General features: G+C 41.2%; 1 protein-coding gene across 4 annotated transcripts in view; it reads left to right on the top strand.

Moving 5' to 3' along the window:
- Positions 1-20332, top strand: part of MYH10 (myosin heavy chain 10) — a 144076-nt gene that overhangs the window by 49143 nt on the left and 74601 nt on the right. For all 4 annotated transcript variants that reach the window (XM_067547761.1, XM_067547760.1, XM_067547759.1 and 1 more), the window contains exons 4-5: positions 511-538; positions 11874-11976. In XM_067547761.1, the coding sequence (XP_067403862.1) occupies positions 511-538; positions 11874-11976 (131 nt within the window). The remainder of the gene's footprint in view (positions 1-510; positions 539-11873; positions 11977-20332) is intronic.

The following is a 20332-nucleotide window of genomic DNA, read 5'->3' as shown; positions in this document are numbered from 1 at the left end:
CCTTGTTTAAATGTTTTATGTAGCTCTTAAAATCTTGTTTCTAGTCAGTGAATCTGGCAGACTGTATACAGGGAACATAAACTGCTAAAAGTATCAACTAGTCTCATTTTCTGTCTGAAGATATTTTTAACCATATTAGTTTATAATTATGTGATTACTAAAATGAAAATAATGTTGTATATAATATTTATTTTGGCTTAGTCTGCACTGGCCAGCATTTTCTGTATAGACAATTTTTAATTATTTCCCTGAATAGATGGTCTCCTTTTGCTGAAAAGACACTTTTATAAACATACAGGGAGCAGAAAAACATATTTATTTTTTTCAGAATTAAATAACTTCAGGACATTACTTAAAGACCACTCCATTAAACTTGATTTTTTTTTAAATTGCTGAGTTACAAAAAGTTAGTTTTTTTGAATGTCCTTTTAATGTAACTTTGTAGCTTGCAATTACAAGAAAATATCAGAGCAAAATCACAACCTGTATGCGTTTTTCTTTGTTTTGCAGATCGTGAGGACCAATCAATTCTTTGCACGTAAGTAAACAAAATACTTGCTTTTTATCATAATATAATGACAGTAGAAGGAACATGGCTACTGTTGCCCAGATAGATTAATCTTAGTGTTATCTCTTAGCAGCACTACTTGTAACAATTAGGAACACACAATATAAAATCTAACCTAGTCTGGGATAGGTATGTTGGCTCATTCATAAAATAGTATAGTTGAGTTTTGTCCCACTGTCAACTTACAGAAAGTTAAATAGCATTTGCCACTTGATAAGCATAATATATCTAAAAAACCAATAATAATCCATCTACATAAAAGTGAATCTCTCTAATGTATAGATAATTAATATTCCATTAATGTTAAACCATACTGCAATTATTCAAAGTGTAGAGGCTAGCTGAATAACTACGGAATAGGACTACTTGCCTATATGGTAGGTTCAACTGCAGAATACACTCAAACTAAGACTCTATAAAAACCAATTATCCTACATTTTTGGTGGCATATAGTGCAAAGAATATCATTGGTTGTTTAAAAAGAAAAAAGTGAACCCCTTCTTCCCTCTTCTCCCCCCAAATGCAAATGAGTTTCTGAAGAAACTGTCTGGTTCCCTGCTTTCTGATCTCCTTCTGGCTGGCTAATAGTTTAGGTTGGACTTCCTTTCTGGCCTCCCCTATCTGAGTGAGTTAGCTTGGAGGCCCTTCAAATGTTAACTTGAAATCTTCCCTGTCAGTTACAGCTCCAAGTTGGCTAACCTTCTAGTCAGCTGATTTTTACTTGATTTCAAACATTTCTCCTAAGGGCTTGCTTGTTAGCTGGTAATCAAATGGAGGTAAGAAGTCTAATTCACTGTAGGTAACATGTCTGGACACTCCCAGAAATGTTTTGTTCCAAGACACCCATGCTTGTGGGTTAAGCTTCTGTTGCCCTAGGGTAACAGAATGGATCCCAACCTATCATACCAGAAGCAAAAAGTCTAATATTTTCTAGCCTGTAAAGTAATACCTGGGAAGCTGGAGAAGGACTGGGGTTTTCCCAGGGTAGGAGATGGTACAGTCCAAATGCAGGTCTGCCCTTCACCCTCTCATTGAAAAGTGGGTTAGGGTCAGTAGTGTTCAAATGGCTATTCTATGAAACAGAAAAACACCCTCTATGAGGAAAATGTCTCCTTCTCCTCCTCTCCCTGCTCTTCTTCCCCCCCCCCCCCCCCCCAGCAAGAATAACCCTTTTGCCTTGCTTTTGATAACTGGAGGCTCCCAAGGCTTGCTCCCTAGCAGGAGCAGACAACCCTGCAGCTGCCACTGTCATTCACTGGGAGCCTCTCTAGCATACCCAGAATCAGCAGAGCTTATATTCTATTAAATGGATTAAAAGCTGGTTAACTAGTAAATTGCAAGAAGTAACTGTAAATAGAATCATCATTCAATGGGACTATTCCTAGTGGAGTCCTTCAGATTCTTAGTTCATTGCCATTCATTATCTTTATCAACAATCTGGAAGAAAATATAAAATCATTACTACTAATCTTGCAGAGGACACAAGTGGGTGCAGTATTAATAATGAGGCAGGTTGGTTCTCAGGCTGACTTGAATTGCTTGTAAAATGGGCTGATTTGAACAAGGAGTGTGTTAATACAATCAGTGCAGGATCATGCATCTGGGAATAAAGAATATAGGTAACATTTGCAAGGTGGACTATATCCTGGAATTGCAGTCGCACTGAACAGGACTTGGGGTCTTAGTAGATAACCATTTGAACATGCACTGCCAATGCAATGCTGTAGTTAGGAAGGCAAATATGACCCTTGAATATAAAGTAGAAGTAGTGAGGTGGTATTAACTGTGTATATGGCTCTGTATAGTTATTTAATTACTGGAATAGTCTAGTTCTGGTCCACATATCAGAAAGATGTCCCAAAAAAAAATTAGAAAGTGTTCAGGACAGCTACAAGAATGACCTGAGATCTGGAAAACATATCTTTATATAATGAGACTTTACAAGCTCAAACTCTAACTTATCCAAGAGAAGGTTAAGACATGATGATAGTCTATGTGGAGAGGAGATCTCTCAGCTCTTTGATTTAGTATAACAAGATCCGGTGGTTGGAAGCTGAAGCTAGACAAGATCAACCTAGAAATAAGGTACAGATTTTTACGGTAAGGTTCATTAACCATTGGAAGAACTTACCTGTCATTCTGAAGTTCCTTCTTATTGCTCATGGCAGAGACAAACTGTCAAATGTCTGACCTGGTAGGTCTTAGCACCAGCTAAACACCTTAAAATGCCTCAATCTTCTCTGCTCTGCTGATGCAATACCTGTCTGACCTGAACATTGGCTGTTAGACTCCCTTGTACACTTTCTGTACGGGGCTTCTCAGCATGATGGATTTGAAACCAAATCCCTCAAAAGATGGGTACCGCTTTTGTTTAGGACAGTCCCATAGGCATGATGAACATCTATCTACTCATGCTATCGTTCTCTTTGGGTATGCACAAAGTCTGCCCCAAGAGAAGGAAGTTTTAGCTGCAATCTGTTAGTCGCTTCAGTTCTTGAGGAGACTCTGCTGTCGAGTGGCAGGTGTCAAAAACCAACTTCATCCAGCGCTCAACCTAGCGGACAAGTGACCCCAAAGAACCGATTACAGCAGAGAAGACAGTGCCAGGGAAAGACCTGGCACCAGCATATATGTCCTTTAGTGCCAAAGCAGACCACATGGTTTCACAGACGTTGGCACCAAAGAGGACATAGATAACTCTAGCACCAAAATCTGGGACTTAGAGGGGCCACTCCAAACAGGCTGAGACTTAAAATGGAACTCGATATCTCCACACAAAGTTTGATCATGAAAAGCTGCTGGATACAAATCCACCCAGCCGCACATGGCACATGCCTGGTGAAGAGAGGCAGCCTACAACACTGATGAAAACTTCTTCGGCACCAGACCCAGAGCTGGGGTTGCACTGCTCTGCATTGAGACCTGTAGCAGACAGTGTGCCTCTGAATGAACCGGGACAGTCACTGGCACAGAGGTTTATTGGTATTGAGCATGCCCTGTTTAGCACTGCCCAGAGAGGAAGTCTGTGTCCCAGTCACTGGGGCATGTTTCTCATGATCCTTGAGTTGAGAACTCTCTCTTCTCTATGATGTCACATAAGCCTGCTGGCTTTCCCTACAGGATTGAAAAACCATCCCGACAGGAATGCCATTGTACTGGCCAATATCAAGCTATTGAATCATATCCCTCCTTTATGCTGCTGTGGTCCAACTGAGCTTTAGGGGGTCTGCCATCTCAATCCATTAAGATTCAATCTCTATGCTCGAGAGGTCACTTTATCCAGTATCTTCTCTGACCAGACCACTTATGTCAGATAGGGAGAACCACCAGGGAGAACCAGATCTGGGGGCCAAGCAATACTGCTGTCCTGCCTTGCCACCAAAGGACCTCTTATCACCTGACAAAGTGGTGTCTTTGGCACCAACTGACATCATGTCATTCCAAGAGCCCCTTATGAGATTCTAGTGAGAGAAACATCCAATCAGAGAAATATCAAAAGTTGTTGGATGTTCTTGAGAACTGTCAGTGGCTTTTCCCAAGGTGGACAAATTTCAACCTTCCCCTTGTCCTAAAAATGGCCCTTAAAGCTAGTTTTCTGGCACTGGTGCAAATGCACTGTTACTGCCAACATTAAATACTAATGTAGCCATGGTAGAAAATGAGTCTTGTCTTTGGTAGCTATAAATGGTGTAAACACAATGCCTCAACATCAGCATCACTGTTGCTGAGAAATGGTAGTAATTATACTAATGTAGCAGCACTCTAAAATGGAGACACACGTTGAAACAGGAAATGTGGGCCTCAGATGAGGACTGTAAAGTTTTTCCACTTGTGAGGAAATGCCAGATGCTTGAGTTTAAGGAAGGTGACAACTTTGTGTACTGTTGCCGCGGCTCGTTATGATTAAATGGGAGAAAGTGCCAGTTGACTCTGAGATGAAGAAATTCCTGGTATGGGATACTAGGATTCTGTGAGAAATGATCAAGCCTCTCCTAGACTTGTTGTTTTTAGTGGTAGGACTTTGTTGATGTTAAAATATGAAAACATTAGTTGCACTTTTTTGCTGGCATTCTAAATTTGAGAACCTTACACAAGCTTATGGTATTTCCTTCAAAATGGCAACTAGATTTGATAAATGGTCATTTTACAGATGCATGAAGCCATATAAGGGTATATAATCTAAATTGGCTTCAGATGGGAGTGGTGGGGTGTGGAAGAAATGGAGTTTGCTTTTAAAATGACAACAGCAGCAAATACCAGGCATTACCGTACACAACCTCTGGCTGGGTTCCAGCTGCCTAACATTCCCCAAACAGATGGTTCACATCTTTTCACACCAGTTAAGAGAAGATGAAATGAAGAGCTATAAATAGTAAAACCAATACTTAAATTTTCTGAACCAGTCCAGGTACTCGGGTGTAGCTCTCACCTTCCAGCCCATGTAGGCAGGTAGTTATGATGATCCTTTATCTATAGGACTTGCTTTCTGAATTCTTCAATTGCTTCTAGTAGGTGAAGGATCCATCCAGTTATTTCTCTGGTAGGAGCTAGTAAAGAAACTTATTCTGCACAACCACCACTAAGGAAGAAGCTAAAGAAGCACCTGTGGCTGCAGTTGTTTCTGCAACTACTTACTGGTACCATCAGACTTAGGATATGCTTCCATGTGTTTGATGCCTAATATAAGGTATCTGAGGTAAGGTGCTTCCTATCCTCAGTGTTTGAGTGGTGAAAAGGTATTCCTATATTTTGTGGGGAACCTAGTGACTGAGAAGAAACCTGCAAAAAAGCAGGTAGCAAGCTGCACTGGTCATCCTTCCTTTTCAGTGGGTCTTGCTGCTAGAAGAGCCTCTTGCCTCCAGGCAAGCTTGTTCTTGTCCCAATTTTGTTGAGAAGTGTCTTACAATAGGAAGTGTTGGGCAACCATAACATGGCTGTGACCCCCTTCCCCCCCAAAAACAACCCCAAAACAAACCCACACATTCAGCAGCCCATCTTAACTCAGTGGTACTTTATTACTTTGCAGCAGAGACTGGTGAGGGGGAAAGCCCGCACTGGAGCACTAAGGCTGTTTTGGTGTGTGTCTGTTCCAAAGTTCACTGCAGTCTTACCTAAAAGCTGCACTTAATGCAGCACTGTAGCGCAACACACATGTGGTCAAGCAGTGTAGTCAGCATGGTTCCTCCTGCATTAGCATGACATTAATGAATAACTGGGACAGCTGTAAGGCCACATCCCTGGGAATGGGTCTTCAGTGGGTGATTGGGTGATATGCGTATTTGAAATTCTCTCAGGTCTGTGGTTTTTGGTAGCCTCTGTAGATTTTTAATCAAGTTTTGTTTTTTGCTGTTGAGCTAGCTTTCATTGCATGTAGGGAAGTCTGTCTAACATCTGTGGGTGAGCATTCCACAGTTACCCCTCAGAATCTCTGCTAATGGTCTTCCTTTCTTTCAAAAAGCTTTTTCTCTTGGGGCCCCTGCTTATTCTGTGGTTCCAACTTTCCACAGAATTGTGCTCCAAAAGCAAAGCATTTTTTTATTTTTAATTTAGTACCTAAAAGATTTCTAAAGGAACCTGGAAAATAAGAACACTGTAGACTTAAATAGTGTTGCTTCCACAGGTTTCAGATGGGCCATCTTCCAGTTTCAGTCTAAGACTTGAACACAGTTCCTGGTGGTTCCTATTCCTAATAAAGGGAACCTAGTTGTTTGTGGAAATTTACCGCATAATTTTGTTGTTGATACACCCTAGCACAATATTACTGCCCATCATTCTGAAGAGAATTTCAGAGAGAGAGAGAACTTTCTGCTTGAAGAACAAACTGGATTTAGACCCCAAAATGGTATAGTGGAGGAAATATTCAGTCTTCCTGTGATGTACAAGAAAGTGCTGGAGAATGGTGATAGGTGGTCCTTGTCTGTGAATTTGCTAAGGCGTTTGACAGTATATGGGCCAAACATCTTCAGGCAATCTTGCAGTGGGTTGGAGTTGGTGAAAATGTAGTAAGGCTGACACAAAATCTCTATGGAAGCATCACAACTTTGGTGTCTTTTTTTGGGCATGGGCAAAGTAGTTGGTTTGACTTGAGGATAAATGTCAAGGCTGCATATTATCACTATTCCTCTTCAACTGTTTTCTTGGAGAATTCTTAAGAAGAGCCACTGATGGAAACCTAGAAGAGGGAGGTTACCTTATGGTGGATGGAAAAATTAGTCACCTGTGCTTTGCCAGTGATATTGACCTATTGGATTTTTGCAAAATGAGGTGCAAAAAATTCTAGAAAGAGTAGTGGTGGAAGCAATGAAGTTAGGTTTAAAGATATCACACACAGACCGTGGTGACATCGATGTCTGAGGCCTATCCAAATGTGAGGAGGCAGTGGAGTGTATTGAGCACTTCAGATACCTGGATAGATAGCATGACTACAAGGGACACCAAACTTCACTTAGAAATCTGACGTAGAATTGGACTTGTGACTGCTGCTTTAGTGACACAGGCATGTTTGAAGAAGAAAAGTATTACCATGAAACTGCTGCAGACTCTTGTCTTCAGCATCTTCCTATATGCATGTGTGAGACAGATGTTAAGGAAACAGGACATTAAGAAGCTTTCTGCCTTTGAATTGAAATGCTACAGGTAATTGCTGAGAGTTAGTTATACCTTGCACACGACTAAGGAGGCGGTAATCACCTGAATTTACAGCATAACCCGAGTGATGCCTAATATCAAGACAATCGGATGAAGAAAACTTCAGTTTGTGAGACACGTGGGTTCATTGAGCTTAGGAAGAATGCCAAAGCAAATTTTGCAAGGACTCATGTGATCCAACAACGTGGCTGGCAGGACAGGATGCAGTCTGGTGCTCTTCTCAAGGCCATCGGAAGACCATGATACATGGAGTAAGGTTGTTGGCCAATGATTCCTGTGTGTTTTTGTGTTTACTGTTCAGTGTGATGAGACCCTGTGGTGCTTTGCACTATGAAATAATTGCATGATTCACTTAATTTACCTTTAAAGGAAGATTCATAGTTTTTAATTAAATATCTTAAAATTGAGTCTGAAATATTGGGAAAATTTTTAAAAATTGCCATAGAAGGCAGCATAGTCTAGTGTATATGGCACCAGACTGGGAGTCCACAGTCCTTAGTTCTTTAGTTCTGTTATCTGTTATGTTACCTTGGGCAAGTAATTATCTGCCTTGTCTGTCTTGCTTTCTCTAGAATGTAAACTCTTCAGTGAAGGGACTACTATTTACTACGTATATGTACAGTGCCTTGAGTAATGAGACCAGGATCTTGGTTGGGCCTTCTTGGGTGCTACTGTAACACATAACACAGAATTTAAATCAAGCCAGTTGCGTATTACACTGGGATTTGTATAGCATGAAGGAAAAATGTATTCTTCACAGTAATGTCTTGTATTGTGCCCCAACAACACAAATTGGCTGTAATTCAAGTCTGTTGGTTTCTGTTTGCCTTCAAAGATCAGACTAGGGAGCTTGATGTTTGCTAGGTAAAGAAATCAAGTTCTGGAGTGCCAAGTAACAATTCCTAACATTCACTATCTGAATCAGCGCTTGAGTAGAACAAATAACCTCTGATCATAATAAACTGTTACGAGCATGAGTTGATGGGTTAAAGAAGCAAGTCTGAAGTGCTTTGATGTAAATTGTTTAGGGAGTCACAGCAACAACTTCAAAATAGGAAGAATGTGTTTAGAGAGATTTTTGTCTTTTGAAGGACAGAGCCACTATTTTGAATGAGCTGAATTATAGATGTTCTATGCCTTTATCGGTAAATAAATCTGTTTGACCAATGATCTTGGCCCAGCCATGTAACATAGATTTTAAGAGGATAGTGGAAAAGAGACATCCACTCCTCAGTTGGAGGATTTGACTGTCTATTAAAGTAACAAAGATACATTCAGAGTTGTCAAAGTAAGTGCATTGCCCAGCAATCACTTGGAGCCAATAATCAGAGTAGCTATTTGTTTGGATATACTTTCATAAAGCTGTGGGGGAGAGCGAGTCCCATTTCTAATACAATGAATGAATTTAAGGACAAGGGGTGAAATCTTGGACTTATTGAGCTCAGTGGCTCTTGTTGCTGACTTCAGTAGACCCAGGATTTTCCTTCAGGGTTTTAAATTAACACTTCTATGGTAACCTAATAATTGAGGTATATTTTAAACCAGGTATTTTTAAAAAGGCTAAACTCTAAATTCATTATGTACTATGCTTCCATTTCAGAAATACTGTATGTAAGAATTTCTAAAAGTTTACCTTGTTTGGGCAGTTTATGGTTCCTGCACTTGCATTCTTGGGGGGGGGGGCGGGGAGGGAGCTGAAGGATGCAGATGTTCTTATTTCTATAAATGAAAAGGATTTCATCTCATAATTCTTATTTTGGTAGAGTATATGGCAACAGAACTGTCTAAAAGTCCTTTTCCAACAGGAAATACTCAGCATATTTGTAAGGCATAAAGCCAGAAGAACTATATAAGATACTGACACCGCTTTTGAATGTGAAGTTGTATGAAGACATTCTATAAAAGTATAATTTCAGATTTAAATTTTAGCCAAAGGAATACATCATAAACTCCAAGCTTCTGGCCTCATGTGATTTATGAGATGCACAGGCTTTTATATGAACTTGTTGATTTGTGGACTGTGTTTATTAAAAAAGGCCATGTATAACTCTCCTTTAGAACTGGATTTATGGAATATAATTGTTCTCCCTCCCTCCCTCCCTCCCTCTCTCCCCACACTGCCTCCCCCAACTCCCTAATCTGCTCACAGATCACCAGAGTGGATTCTTTATAAAGTTTAAATTGGTTTTCTTTTAACCACTTTTAATCTTTTCTGCCAATTTAACTTCCATTCAGAGACTAGAAGTACCCTATGTACCCTTCAGTGAAATTTGTTTTTAAAAATAAACTCTTAGCCTCTTTTCTGAGGTAACGAGCAAATTCTAATTTTGATTCAGAATATAAACTCTCTAGTGTAGACCAGGCCTTAGAAATCTTTGCCCCTCAGAGTTCAAGCAGCATAGAGAACAATTTCTCTTTGATAAGGATTTTTATTCCTTTCCCCCAGAGTTCAAACTGATGGGCTTAGAATGCTCATGGATGTCTGATAGGTGTGAGGGAGCAATCAACAATCTTTTTGTCCACTGATGTTCCTCAGTGGTTCGTCTGGTGTCTATGGGCCTTCTTTTATTGGGCAGGAGATGACGCCTCTTGTGGTAAACTAGTATTTCACACTTGGTAATGCTTCTCTCCTGATAGTTTTAGAGCAAACACTTTTATAGTTGCAGATCAAACATTTAAATATTGCCTTAAAACATGGGATACAGATAGTGTAAGATTAATGCATGCAACAACTTACAAACATTTCATAAAGTCTAAACACGCATTTTTATAAATCTAATACCTATTTTATAATACTGATGCACAGGTGAGCCAGACGAGTTTCCCACTATGCATTTGCCACTGTTCAGTGAGGCTCAGGGCCGTGGAAAGAGCTGGCACCTGGTCTGTTAGCATCACAATCCTCCTTATAAAGTTGAATCAGTATTAAAATACTACACTTAGTATTGGCAAAAATAGACAGTTAATTGAAATGTGAGAACAGGAAAGCTCTAGCTGTCTGAATTTCACAAAATATAGCATTGCAGAAGTATTAGATGTCAAGAAAGCAAATTTTGGGCAATTACCAAATCTAGTACATATAGTGCAATGGAGGAAAGTGTTACCTTGGAAACTTCAACTGGCAAAAGTTGTTAATCCACATTTCACTCACAAGTTTCAGTTATACTGTTTGTAACAGAAATGACAACTTACTAAATTGACATCTGAGCAGGCTTGAAATGGTTCCATGCTTAACTATGTCAAGATGAATTTCTAAAATGAATATTTAACAATGGGAGAGAACTTGCACTGTTTCAGTGCAGTTTCAACCTTCCTAATTTTATATACCTCATCAACTCAAACAGCAATCTTTCCCCACTTCTGACCTGTGGTTTGGTAGCAGAGAGAAGTTTGTAGTGAGGCCTCATTAGTAAAATATGCGCCGGTAGATCTATAGTGTAGAATTATCTGATTATGGCTATGAAATAAACTTGTGGTTCCTGTTTCATGTGAAGAGAACATACTTTTAGGATCTGCCTTGGAAAATCAGTTTATAACTTTGTGTCCTACAGATACATCTTGAAATAAGTCAAATGTATTGAGACATATCCTACTTTAAACTTAGCTGAGCATTCATTAAAATGTATGATCTTTATGAATATGTGCACTTTATGAATACTGTTTACAGCAATAAAAATGTGTAATGTGTGTAGTCCCTGCAGTCTAAGATATGCTTCAACCAAACCAAGAATCTGATTATGCTATAAGATGATGATTCTTCAATATATTAAGATGTATTTCACTACTAATGCTCCTAGGCCCTGATTTTGCAAGTGCTCAGCACTTCTGAGTCCCATCAGCTTCAGTGGGATTTTCGGGAGCTCAGCGTTTCTGAAAACCAGGCCCGCCGCGGCCCTCCCCGCCCCCCCAAAAGCATGAAGTACCATTATGGCATTATGTTTATATTTCCATTATTCTGAAAAATTCAGTCCATGGCCTTGGTCAAGTCAATCTCTCTGCTTCAGTTTCCTGTCCTTTAAAGAAGAGGTAAGAATATTTTGCTCCCACAAGAATTAAAAATTAGGTTTTGTTGTTTGCTGCTGTTAAAGCACTAAGATAAAACGTATTCTTAATACCTAATAAGGATACTTGGCATTGTACCAATAATTAAATTATATGGTGGGGAGACATTTTGGATAAGGGAAGTATTTTAAACAGACAAACTCCTGATCCGTTTCCTTAACAGAGAGGCAAGGTGGGTGAGGTAATATCTCTTATTGGACCAACTTCCGTAAATGAGAGACAAGCTTTTGTGTCGCACAGAGCTCTTCCTTAGGTTTGGGAAAGGAAAAGGCATTTTGCTGTGAAGCTGTAGTTCTTTACGCAGACTCGAAGAAGAGCTCTGTGTGGCTCAAAAGTTTGGTTCTCTTATCAACAGAAATTGGTCCAATAAAAGATACTACCTCACCCATCTGGTCTCTAATATCCTGGAACTGACACGTCTACCACTACACTACATACATCCTTAAACATTAGCACTTTTTCTTTCAAACAGTTAATAAAATACTATTGTGCAGTCTAAGCCTGAGACTTAAATGAAATTAGCTAGTTACCATAAAAGTTTGACTATGCTTGTTAAAACGGAATTTTGTCAGAAAAATGTGTGAATGTCTTGCAGAGGTGAATCTGGTGCTGGGAAGACCGAAAACACCAAGAAAGTTATTCAGTACCTTGCTCATGTTGCTTCCTCCCATAAAGGAAGAAAGGACCACAATATTCCAGTAAGTTTTTCTTTATTTTCAATTGTTTCTCTTTTCCAAGACCAAGCTTGGTATCTAAATACACTAAAGTGCTGCCACTGCTAAAAAGATTTGTTGATTTAAAAATTAATGTTTAGAGATGAAAAATAAATATCAATTGATATGGCTGTTAGCTAAGATATTAAAGTGTGTTTTATCTAGCAACAGAAATGAATAATTTGGAAAATAAAGCAAGAGTGCTAATTTCTTAGAATTAAAAACAAATATTAACTGTTAAACTCTGACAGAATATGTGGAAAATTGCAATATGTAATAAAAAACCATGCTTTTGCGGTGGTGAGACCTAGAATTAGGGAAAGGTAATAAACAACTGAGCCCTTGCTATGAGATCTTTCTCTTTTTATATGACATAGTAGTGGAAAAACTTAACTCACTGGTTTATAACTTGGAATCCTGCAGCTTTCCCCCCCCCCCCCCCCCCAAATTTACTGCTGGACTTCAGTAAAATCTGACATGCAGACTGGTGGATTTAAGGGTTTTATGTCATGCAGAGTCAAAAGTGTATAAATGGATTTCAGGTCGTCCGTTGAACCCACATAGTGAATCCATTATTCAGCTTGACTCTAAGCAAGTGGTTCACTACAAAAAGCATTGCAGTTTGCATGCTTGATATTTTACAGTAGTACTACAGGTTTTATGGCTCTTAAGACCTAAAGCAGTCTCTGCCTTGAACCATTTGTCATAAAGGGAAACAGTAGCAACCCCTTTGGTTTAGTTTACATTATATTTCCCATTACAAGTTGTCCAATAGATCCCTTCCTGCCCCTTGACTTGAATCCTGAGCATATGGAGGTTCAGAATCACAGGAAAGCAGGAGCCAGAACTACCTGACTCACGATTTATACACGAGTTGGCAATGCTGAAGAGATGGATAGCAGCAGAAGAGGGTTAAGAAGGAGAACCTGGAGGAGAGTTGTGGGGAATGGGAGGGCAGAGGGGAGGCTGCACTGTGTTAACATGGACTCTGGGGGGAGTCTTTAAGTCCTATGTGTGGAAAACCTGAATTACGACCTCAACATCAACAAATATTCCATTGATTTTTGTGCACAGGTAATTATACGAGTTCATTAGAATATTAGGGTTGAAAGGGACCTCAAGGGGTCATCTAGTCCAACCCCCTGTTCAAAGCAGGACCAACCCCAACTAAATCATCCCAGCCAGAGCTTTGTGAGGCTGGGCCTTAAAAACCTCGAAGGATGGAGATTCCACCACCACATCCACAGAGCCAATCAGGGTGGTCACGCATGACTTGCTCTTGGTGCATCCATGCTGACTGTTCCTGATCACCTTCCTCTCCTCCAAGTGCTTCAAAATGGATTCCTGGAGGGCCTGCTCCATGATATTTCCGGTAACTGAGGTGTGGCTGACCGGCCTGCCGTTCCTGGATCCTCCTCCTTCCCATTTTTAAGCATGGGCACTATAATTGCCTTTTTCCAATCGTCCAATCTACCTCCCCTGATCGCCATGAGTTTTCAAAGATCTTGGCCAATAGCTCTGCAATCACATCAGCCAACTCTCTCAGTACCCTCGGATGCATTGCCCCATGGACTTGTGCATGTCCGGTTTTTCTAAATAGTCCTAAATCTGCTCTGTCACCACTGAGGGCTGCTCACCTCCTCCCCACACTATGGTCTCCAGTTCTGGGAGCTGACCTTGTCTGTGAACACTGAGTCAAATAAAAGCATTGAGTACTTTAGTTTTTACCATATCATCTGTCATTAGGTTGCCTCCCCCATTCAGTAAGGGGCCCGCACTTTCCCTGACCACCACCTTGTTGCTGACATACCTGTAGAAACCCTTCTTGTTACCCTTCACGTCCCTTGCGAGCTGCAACTCCAGTTGTGCTTTGGCCTTCTTGATTTCTCCACTGCATGGTCCAGCAATATTTTTATACTCCCTAATCGTCTGTGTAAGCTTCCTTTTTGGGTTTAAGTTCACTGACAATTTCTCTGTTACGCCAAGCTGGTTGCCTGCCATATTTGCTATTTTTTCTGCACATCAGGATGCTCTGTTCCTGCGTCCCCAATAAGATTTCTTTAAAATACATCCAGCTCTCCTGGACTCCTTTCCCCCTCATATGAGCCTCCCAGGGAATCCTGCCCATCAGTTCCCTGAGGGAGTCAGTCTGCTTTTCTGAAGACCAGGGTCCGTATTCTGCTGCTCTCCTTTCTTCCTTTTGTTAGGATCCTGAACTTTATCATCTCACGGTCACTGCTGTCCAGGTTACCACCCGCTTCTACTTCCCCCACCAATTCTTCCCTGTTTGTGAGCAGTAGGTCAAGAGGAGCACAGTCCCTAGTTGGTTCCTCCTAGTTGTCCCCAATACGCTTTAAATACTTCCTGGATTGTCTGTGCCCTGCTCTCCTAGCAGATGTTGGGGTGATTGAAGTCCTCCATGAGAATCAGGGCCTGTTGTTTGGAATCTTCCATTAGTTGTCTCAAGAAAGCCTTGTCTACCTCATCCTCTTGGTCTGTTGCTCTATTGCAGACACTCACCACAACATCACCCTTGTTGCTCTCACCACTAAACATAATCGAGAGACTCTCAACAAGCTTTTCTCCAGTTTCATACTGGAGCTCTGAGCAATCATGTTGCTCTCTTACATACAGTGCAACTCCTCTACTTTTTATCCTCTGCCTGTCCTTCCCGAACAATTTTACCAATGGTTCCCAACCTGTGGTCCGTGGACCCCGGTGGCCTGCGAAGTTACTACAGGGCGACTGCAGTGGGGGAGGAAAAATGTCCTCACCAAGAAAATGTACAATTTCAAGTAAAAAAAATAATTTCATATAGTTTCTAAAAACCTTCTACTGTAATTTATTTTACAAAGAGTAGCATGTGGTGGTCCACAAAATGTTTGGAGTTTTGAAAAGGGGTCTGCACGTTGGAAAAGGTTGGAACCCCTGGTTTATACCCATCCATGACAGTGCTCCAGTCATGTGAGTTACCCCACCAAATCTCTTATTCCAATTACATCATCATTCCTCTTATGTGCTCTTGCGCTCTTATGATGCAAGCATGAAGTTGTATTAAGGCTTTTGCATTAACACAGGAAGAATAATGTGCTATGTTTAATGTCTTTGTCAGTTACAAGCTGTGGTGATTTGAGGCTTGTCACACCATGGGGGCATTAGGGAATGATTAAAACAGAGAATGATTTATTTCCTTGTTTTTAGGGTTTGCTTGGGAAAATGTCACACTTGTCCAAACTTACTTACTTGATTTAAAAGTTTTTGATTATGGACAATCTGGCTCTGCCACTGATGTACACTGTGGCTTTAGGCAAGTCGCATCTCCTTTCTCAGTTTCCCTCTCTGTGAAATTGACCACATCGCAGGGATGTTGTGAAGATTAATTAGTTAATGCCTGTAAAGTGCTTTGAACATATGAAGTGCTGTGAAGATGTTAAGTACTATGGGGGGAAAAACCATACTGTTGGTGTCAAGTTGGATTCCCAATCACTGAAAAATGAGTGGACACTTCTGTAAATTTTGGTCTTAATCTCTTTTTGCCTGAATTCCCATGAGTGTGTGTAGTAAAAGGGCATGGAGTTATACGCACTGAAGGATGAGGATTAAAAGAGAGTTTAAAAATCTACCTCATTCACCAGGTACTGTCTGTTGTGAGCAGTGAATGAGGCAGGGGTCCTGTGAAAAAATGTAGGAAGATGCAACAATATGTAATCCGTATCCTAATACATATAAGGGAGGGGAGCAGAATCAAAGTTACATAAAGCAACATAACTTGAAAAAAAAAGTCTAAAGGAGTTATATTAAGTTTGCAAAGCCAAGCACTCAGTCAATTTAGCTGAAGTAAAGAAAAAAGGATTAAAATGCATTCAAAATACTGGGACTCCTACTTTACTAGAGTCTGACTTTTACTGTACATGGTAATCCACTCATATCTTTGATGCTTTATCACTTGACTGTCCCCCTCTTGTTCTCTATTGGTTTATGCTGAGCTGGAAGGGGGATGTCAGGAGTGAAGCTGAATTACACTACACAGATGTGGAATAAAGGTGAAGGAAGGGAGTTCACCGGTTTCTGTATATTTTACTTGTGTGCGTGCACACAAATTACATAAAAAAATATTTAAGGTCACAAAGGCTAGCACTCCATGGTTCAGGATATGCCAGTATTAAGGTTGCCTATGCAACCGTAATTTGCCTGCCTTGTGTGTATGCATTAGGAGGAGTTTAAATTACATGACTGCATGCTATTTTTCCACAAGATCCCTGCCTCGTTCGGTGTACAGGGTGGACCTACAGTGAGGGGAATCAGTGTTATGCAGTGAAGGAGGCTGTTTGTAGGACTTGTTTGAGGAATCAGGGAGGGTAGTGAATGTGTCAGGGCATTTTAGGAAGAGATGGTACTGTCTCATGGCTAAGGTAGTTCAGTGCAGAATTAGAGAATGGTGTTTTAGCCCTGTCCCTGCCACAGAGTTCCTGTGTGATGCTAGTCAAATGACATAAACCAGACACTTCACAGGTGGTCATTGATTAAATGTTCTTCATTTTCCAGATACCTAACTTGAGAACTTGGGTCTGCTTTGCAAAAATGCTGAGCATTCCGCTGTAAAGTGAAGTCAGTGGGAACTGTGCCCTGAATATAAAAAGTGCTATATAATGCTAGATACTCTGGACGAAAATCAGGTCCTATGTATGTCAGATTAGGAACCCAAACCCTGTGACACTTCGTACCCTTAATCTCTCTGTGCCTCAGCTCCCTTTCTGTAAAATGGGGATAATGGCCCCCTTGCTTCACGGAGGTGTTGTGAAGATAAATTAGTTCACTTCTGAAATGCTCAGATAATATGTACAGTGATTTGCACCATAGAAAAGTGCCTGAGGAAGTCAATAATTCTATAGCGAAAGCTGGGTTTGAAACAGTGTGCAGTAAATAAAGTATGAACAGGAAGGATGCAACAGAATATTGAATAGCTGCTTGTTCAGGGGGCACTATCCATCCTATGCTCTGAATGAGGCAGTGGGGTTCTGTGGAAAAATTAGTTTGTGATAGTGTAATTAAAGACTGTATCAAATGCATATGCACAAGGAGCCTGAATTAAAGTTGCTCAGTCAACCTTAACTCTGGCATTTCCTAGAGATCAATTACCTAGGATTTTAAAAAAGCAAACTGAAGAAACAAATTCCATAATGTCATCAGATTCAAACCCATATGGTTCATCACTAGAGTTGGAACCTTAAGTCCATCACACATACCCTGCCACCTGCGCAAAGGGGGTAACTAAAAATAGCAATGTCATCCACTGTGTAGACCAGCACCAAAAGGGGATGAAATGTATACTTCGCTGTTAGGTTTTGCAAGTATTTGCTGACAGCAGAAAAACCAGTGAGATTCTGATATCTTGGGTTCCATTCAAGGCTCTGAAGGAGAGTGTGCTATTTTGAACACAGACCCTTCTGCCCATTCCCACTCCAACCTGTGCTTGTCCTGCCTTCTCCCTAGCCCTGCCTTTTTGCAGTCCCAATCTCGCTGGATCCTTCATCTGATCTCTTTTTTTCCTCTCTTCTATCACCCACCCCAGGCTCACAGTCCCTTGCCCAACTAGTCTTCATCTCCTTAGTTTCTTGTCTCAGTCTATTCTTCCATCCCCCTTCTCTCATTCCATCCAGCTCTTGTTCCCTCTGCCTTTAAGTGTCACCTTCTTCCTCTGTGCCGCCTTAGCACCAGCAGAACAGGCCATAGAGAGCACAGAAGAGACACTCCCTGCACTCTGTTTGGTACTCAACTCTACTCGGGCCCACAGCAGCCAGGAACTGCAGTTGTAGGGAAACTCTTGACCTGCAGCATGCTCAGTTGCTCTGTAGAGATGGCACATGTTCAGTCTGGTAGCATGTGGGAGCTGAGAGGCTGGAGCATGCTCATTGTGGATAGACTTTTCAGATATTTTAGCGGCGAAGCTCTAACAAGCTCCTACCCAGCATTTGGAAACAGATTTTGTTTTCAAAGAGTTTGAGACTTCCAGTTCAGCAGCTAAAACCTCTCAATATTTAATCTGCATGGAGGACACACCAGCCCCTCACAGCTCCTAGTGGTAACCAGAACGCACATGCACTATCCCCACAGAGCAGCTGAGCACGCTGGGAGGGATTGCAAGCACTGTGGAGGATTGGAATTCAAAATGACCTTGACAATCTGGAGAATTTGTCTTAACTGAATTTCATTTTATTGATTGCAGACAAGTACTGCACTTAAGAAAAAATCAAATGCACCAATACAAAATGGAAAGTAGCTGGCTAGGCAGTAGATTGCAGAAAAGGGGCTAGAGGTACATAGTGGGCCACAAATTGAGTGAGTGAATAGTGTGGTGCTGTTGTGATGAAAGCAGATGTCATTCTGGGATGTAGTCACATGAGTGTCATATGTGACGTGTTGAATTAAGATGGGAAGCTGCTTGGCTCTGGAGTACTGTGTCCCTTTCTGGATCCTACACTTAGAGGAGCCACAGGAGAGCAACACAAATGATGATGAAAGCCAAAAACCTGACCTTTGAAGAAAGGTCGAAAGAATTTTGTGTGGAGAAGAAAAGGCCAAGGGAGAACATAAATCTTTAAATATGTAAAAAGTGATTAGTGATCAGTTGTTTTAAGTGTCCCAAGGATAGGACAAGAAAGAAATCTGATTAGTTTGCAGTATGGGAGAGTTAGAAGAAAACTTTCTAACTATATGTAACCTAATAAGAATAGTTAAGCACTGGAACAGGTTACATAGGGAGGCCATGGAATCCTTTTCATTGATGGCATTTAAGAACAAGTTAGATGCCTGTCAGGGTGGTTCTTGATATATATAATCCTGTTTCAGCACAGGGTGGTTCTGGACTGGTCCTTTCTTAAGACCTCTCTTAAGGTCCTTTCCAGCCCTACATTTCTATGATTCTGTTCTCTAGCCTAGAGCTTCAGGGGCAAAGGTAATTCTCTGTAAATGGTATCCAGGCCAGGCACCAGAACTCAGCACAGGGAGCCTGTCTCTCTTGTGCTGTCCATAACTCCAAATCAGGCACTCCATATTGAGTGGCTGCCAGCAGCAAATGCAGAGGGGACCAGGGGACTAGAATTGGCAGAGGGAATAACTGGAGGCTAGGAGAGGGGGCAGAACAGATGGATGAGGAGCTGTTGAAAGGGAATGGGGGGATCTGGGACTAGCTGGGCAGAAGATGCACAGGTCCATCCTGTGCACTGAATAACTCTATGATCTTGTGGGAAAAGTGATGATATAATTAAAGATTGCACAGATAGGATATGCCAGAATTCAAGTTAACTTTTTTAGAAGGCTTAATTTTGCAACATTAACATTCTCTTAATGTAGCTTTTTGTTTGTAATTCCAAAAAAAAAAAATGAAGAGAACCAAATATTTATAGAATGTGTGTGTGCTGCTACTATGTGCAGAAGTGTTCTAAAAAGCCAGTGCTGCGGTTAACTTGAGATGCCACAAACAGTAAATTTGTGGTGCAGGTGGGTGACCCGACAGGTTAATGATCCCCGAGAGACAATAATGAGTCGGTTGGAAATTAAGGGTTTATTAAAACAACAGGAATATAAAAACTAGATTACTTTTTTCTTATACAGTTGGAGGAGGGGGGGGAGGGGACTGTTGCTTACAGAGCAAGTTTTAAACGAAAGCTAAAAGGGAGAGAGGAGAGAAAGGGTTAACGTCTTACCAGCATCAGAAAGAGCTGCAGCATGACGCCCAGAAGCTTGCTGAACAGCAGCCACACAGAAAGACGGCTTGTAGGATTCCATAGGCGCTCGGAGTCAGTCGGGAGCGGGAGAGAGAGGGACAGGCCAGATGATCAGTCTGGCGGACGGTGAGCTCTCTCAACCGGAGCCTGGGGCGTGCCCCGGTTTTATACTAGGGGCTTCAGGTAGCCAAGGTTGCTCCGGATTGGAGGGGAGATATTTGAACCAGGACAAACCTTTGTCTGGGTGATGAGGCAGCTGCTCTCGGTCACCTGGTCAGTTTTAGTAGGGGCAAGGAAATGGCCTAATAAGGTCAGGTCGAGGTTTTGCTGATGCACCAGGTGGTTAGGTGGGGGCGAGAGGTGGACATATCAGGTACTGTGTTGCAACAGTGGGGAAATGGAGCAGAATTAGAGGCATGGCTCTACATAACTTTGCAACAATTAATCAAACCAGGGAGTCGTCTGGGGACCAAGGGTGCAGAAGCTCTCTTCAGGTCCATGAATATCATATTTAAAAATACAGTATCTCTCAGAAAATCTAATTCAAGTAGGAAGCATTAATGAGAAGAAATTAGCAAAAATTTGTTTTTTCCAAATGCAAAATGAATTGGCTT

The sequence above is a fragment of the Emydura macquarii genome, unplaced genomic scaffold (assembly GCF_026122565.2).
Source record: "Emydura macquarii macquarii isolate MOO-44397 ecotype Brisbane River unplaced genomic scaffold, CSIRO-AGI_Emac_v2 contig_1230, whole genome shotgun sequence".
In the NCBI taxonomy this organism is placed as follows: domain Eukaryota; kingdom Metazoa; phylum Chordata; order Testudines; family Chelidae; genus Emydura; species Emydura macquarii.
This window is presented reverse-complemented; position numbering and strand designations above follow the sequence as displayed.